At 37.3% G+C, this 3,646-nt stretch overlaps 1 protein-coding gene across 1 annotated transcript; it reads right to left on the reverse strand.

The window, feature by feature from the left end:
* Nucleotides 1-29: 29 nt before the first annotated feature.
* On the reverse strand, nucleotides 30-2,379 carry si:ch211-145b13.6 (ecto-ADP-ribosyltransferase 4). The gene is made up of 4 exons (XM_046417399.1): nucleotides 2,288-2,379; nucleotides 2,039-2,135; nucleotides 1,240-1,940; nucleotides 30-497 (listed from the first exon to the last, which is right to left on the reverse strand). The coding sequence occupies exons 2-4, from the start codon at nucleotides 2,096-2,098 to the stop codon at nucleotides 419-421; spliced, it is 840 nt and encodes a 279-aa protein (XP_046273355.1). The 5' UTR covers nucleotides 2,099-2,135; nucleotides 2,288-2,379; the 3' UTR covers nucleotides 30-418.
* Nucleotides 2,380-3,646: the final 1,267 nt, after the last annotated feature.

Consider the following 3,646-nt stretch of genomic DNA (forward strand, 5'->3'; position numbering starts at 1 on the left):
ATCAGCGTGAAAGAATGATGCAAGACAAGGGCAGTTCGACCAGTTTATTTGGTTATGTACTTTTAAGCTCATACATTTAAAAGCTGATATTATTCTAGCTGAAACTGCCTTAGTTCAGGGCACTCTGGTGGTCTATAGGGATCAGGGTGCTGTCCGTGAACTGCACAGACATACTCAGTGTACCCAGCCCTCTTCTCTCTCTATCTGAACTCATTCCCTGTCATTTCTCTACTTAAAACTGTCTACTAAAGGTATAAAATGCTTCAACTCAGTGCTATTGACATTAGCAGGCTTATATATTTTTGCTGATACACATAAAGAAATAGAAAATGTTGTAACAAAAGCGATATTTTGGAAGCCAACTACAAAAGCTTGCAGCACATTGATAGGCAGAAATCTCAGACGCTGACTCTTCTGCTCAACAGGTAAAGAAAGTAAAAAGAGATAAAGCCACAAGCACCAGCACAATCCACCGGCTGCAGGCATTAGCTGGAGACCTGGAGACAGGGAAACAAAGAGAGAGAGAGGCAGAAATGATTACCACAGAAAACTTTAAAGGCTCTGAAAACCCGTATCCTCATGGTTCTGCATGAAGATGAATTCTCGTTTGTTGGTCGAACTGCTTGTGAGGGAAACATCAGACAGTGCTGGTCTAAATAAAAAATCCACATCAGCAAAATTTGCTCCTCTGCTTTTCTTGATGAAAATATAATTTAACTGTTTATTTACAGAACAGATTAAAGATAACACAGTATAAGACAAATCTCTTTGTAGTAAAGATAGAAATTTAACACTAATTACTGAATTTAAAGGCTCAGTGTTGACATATGCTTGCAAATTACTGGTTTGGTGTCTTATAATACAGCAATTTATCTGTCTTTTTAGGTGCACGAACATAATTATTGAAGGTATAATATCCATTTAATTATAGTTTCACATTTGTAAGATTATCTAGATTTATACACAATTTAAAAATAGCAATTGGAAAACAATTATTACTCAGAAAAGACTGTTTGTTAAAGAACCTCTGACTTCATTGTCAGCCATTTCTATTTAAGATTTTAAAGAAATACTAAACGATCTATTTTGCCAGGTGTTTGTATCTATTTCAAATATACATTACAAAGATCACATACACAGTATAGATAAAGAACATACAACTGTACGTATGCCACTGTTTGTAATAATCACAGGATTGAGCAAAACATTTCAATGTTATGAAAAGGATGTCAGTCTTACCTTGAAAAAATGTAACATTTGTTTGAGGGGGATATTGCTGAGTGCTTCAAAAAGATCTCAGTGTATTCAGTGTCTGCAACTTCATCGGTTATGTCCTGTACATCCTCCACTGTGAACACTTCAGCTGGAGATAAGAGTATGACATCCTCTTTTTTGCAAATGTTCATCATGGAGTTGGCAAAGAAGCAAGAAGTGATTCGCAATAGGACTTGCCCGTCAAGATCTTCCATTTGTTTTGAGTCTGAATGAGCTATGATGAACCGTCCTAATCTCACTTTCGAGCCTTTTATTGCTGTGTAATGTTCTTCTGGCAGTGCATACACAGTCTTGCATTTCTCTGAAGGCATCGCCGTCATTGAATCCATGAGCAGGAAGTGAAGAGACTTGAAATGGAAGTTGTTTTCGTAGGTGCTGACATTTACCCCCATTGTCTCCACTGCATTGTTAAAGGTCTTCAGAAAATTTGTACCAACAGATGTATAAGCCAATTGTGCCTTAGTATGATTTATTGTTTTTCCAGGGATTACATCTGAACATTTCTCCTCTTTCCATGTATTCTGGAATAATACATTGTCGTTTAGCTCTTGTTCTAGCAGGCCTGAATGGATAAACTTCTCCAAGGCCTGTTCACGACATCCATCGTACCGGCTATCTACAGCATTTGGGGCCATGTCCAGTGGTTTTTCCCTATTACCTGTCGCCTGTAATTATGTAAAGAAAATAAAACATGGTTTCAAAATAGGAGATCTTTTTTTCCTAACATAACATTGTAACAGGTTGTAAGAGAAGTAATTCTTACTTTGTAGCAGAGAGCTATGAAAATCCCTGCAGCAAGAAGCAGTTTTCTTTTGTTCCACATTTTGAAGAGTTCCTCTTTCTTGTATCTACACAAATGCCTGAAACACGAGTCAAAGAAGTTGCTCAGACATTTGAACAACAGTCAAGCCATCATCATCAGTTTCCTTTCCATGGAATACAGCAAAAATAAACACAGGTGGTTAAACGCTTCAGTGAAAAACAAATGTTGAAAATGTTGAAAGGCACATACCTTAATTTCGGAAAATAAATTTCTGGGAGGGACTCAAAAAATAAAGCCCATGTACATCGAACTGCAGGGGTGTGATCAGTCTCTGCAGGGCACTGTGGGTAGTAGTCAGAACTATTATCTCAGCAAGAAACTCCTTTTCCTGTGTAAGGAAATAACATTGCACTGGAAGCCCAGATGTTGATGTGATTGTTATGTGCTACTGAGTTACTGCAGCTGTGGAAACTGCGGAAACAAAGTAGTCCAACATAGCAATACATTTATTCATCTGTTTTTTCTCCTTATTAGTGTGAATGCTGGTTCATGTCCAGTTCAGTTTCTTCCTCAGCCAGTTTTATATTTCACCTTCTGTGATTTTATGTGCAGTGCAGAGCAATGCGTTTGGCTTTAAGATTATTCAGGCAATTTAGCACTTGACTGAAAATGAACTAACTGAATATTTTTTCTTTGATTGTGGGAAATGTGATAATCCATTCATATCAAAACTTCTGATTTCCTTTTGTCCAGCTAAATGATACACGAGTGAATTTGTTGTTGCTTGCAATTATAACATAAATCACCCATATATCACTGAGTATTGAAAGAATATATTTATATACTATTAAGTAATAAATATTACTTCAAGATAAATGTAGTATTGATCCTTTGAATAGAATCTTTAGTAGGAAAAACAATAACAGAAAAAATCTTTTTAAGCCAAATCTGTATTTTGGTGATTCATTAAAATAACACTTCCTAATGGACAATATTCACCTGATTACTCTTCTGTAGGTAGTATTGTTTTCTTTGGTGGTCCCTAGAGATGGGACTTGTGAACACCAGAATCCTGTTCTGCAAGGTTATTTTGACCTCCACTCCTTTCCTTCCTTCCTTGTTGGGAAAGTGTGAGCCTGCCGAGGCTCAGATTTGTAGTGGGAGTGAGTTCAGTTTGAGTGGGAGGACGAAGAGGAATGTTTTATTTAATTTACAGGACTTACTTTAAACAGCCTTAAATAAATCCAAAAACATTGTACACAGCTGTAAGATACTTCATTCAGCTCACAAAACTATGTACATCTTTTCAACAGCATGATATGCTAGAGGCAGAATCGAGTTGTCTCAGGGGCAGGGGCAAAAAAGGGCGCCCTAAATAGAACTTTATCACATTTTCACCACTGGAAAGACGCCTGAAAGGACACTTTATAACGTCTTCAAACACGTTATCACTTTACCACATTCACCAGTAGTCACTAAAGCTACAGGCAAGATGCTAACCACTAACCGCACATTTTAATATGGCATCAATATGGAGTATACAGTATGTCGTACAGCATACGTGCTGAAAGGCTCTTATTTTGTAGCCGGAAGTCACCTTGCGATGGC

Source organism: Scatophagus argus, chromosome 2 (genome assembly GCF_020382885.2).
Source record: "Scatophagus argus isolate fScaArg1 chromosome 2, fScaArg1.pri, whole genome shotgun sequence".
Classification (NCBI taxonomy): Eukaryota; Metazoa; Chordata; class Actinopteri; family Scatophagidae; genus Scatophagus; species Scatophagus argus.

Bases quoted from the DNA above. Each gene is read 5' to 3' on its own strand.
- si:ch211-145b13.6 (XM_046417399.1), bottom strand. From the start codon at position 2,098: ATGTGGAACAAAAGAAAACTGCTTCTTGCTGCAGGGATTTTCATAGCT. The intron at 1,941-2,038 runs GTAAGAATTACT...ACATAATTACAG, and splicing joins TCATAGCTCTCTGCTACAAA to GCGACAGGTAATAGGGAAAA. The intron at 498-1,239 runs GTAAGACTGACA...CCCTGTCTCCAG, and splicing joins AAATGTTACATTTTTTCAAG to GTCTCCAGCTAATGCCTGCA.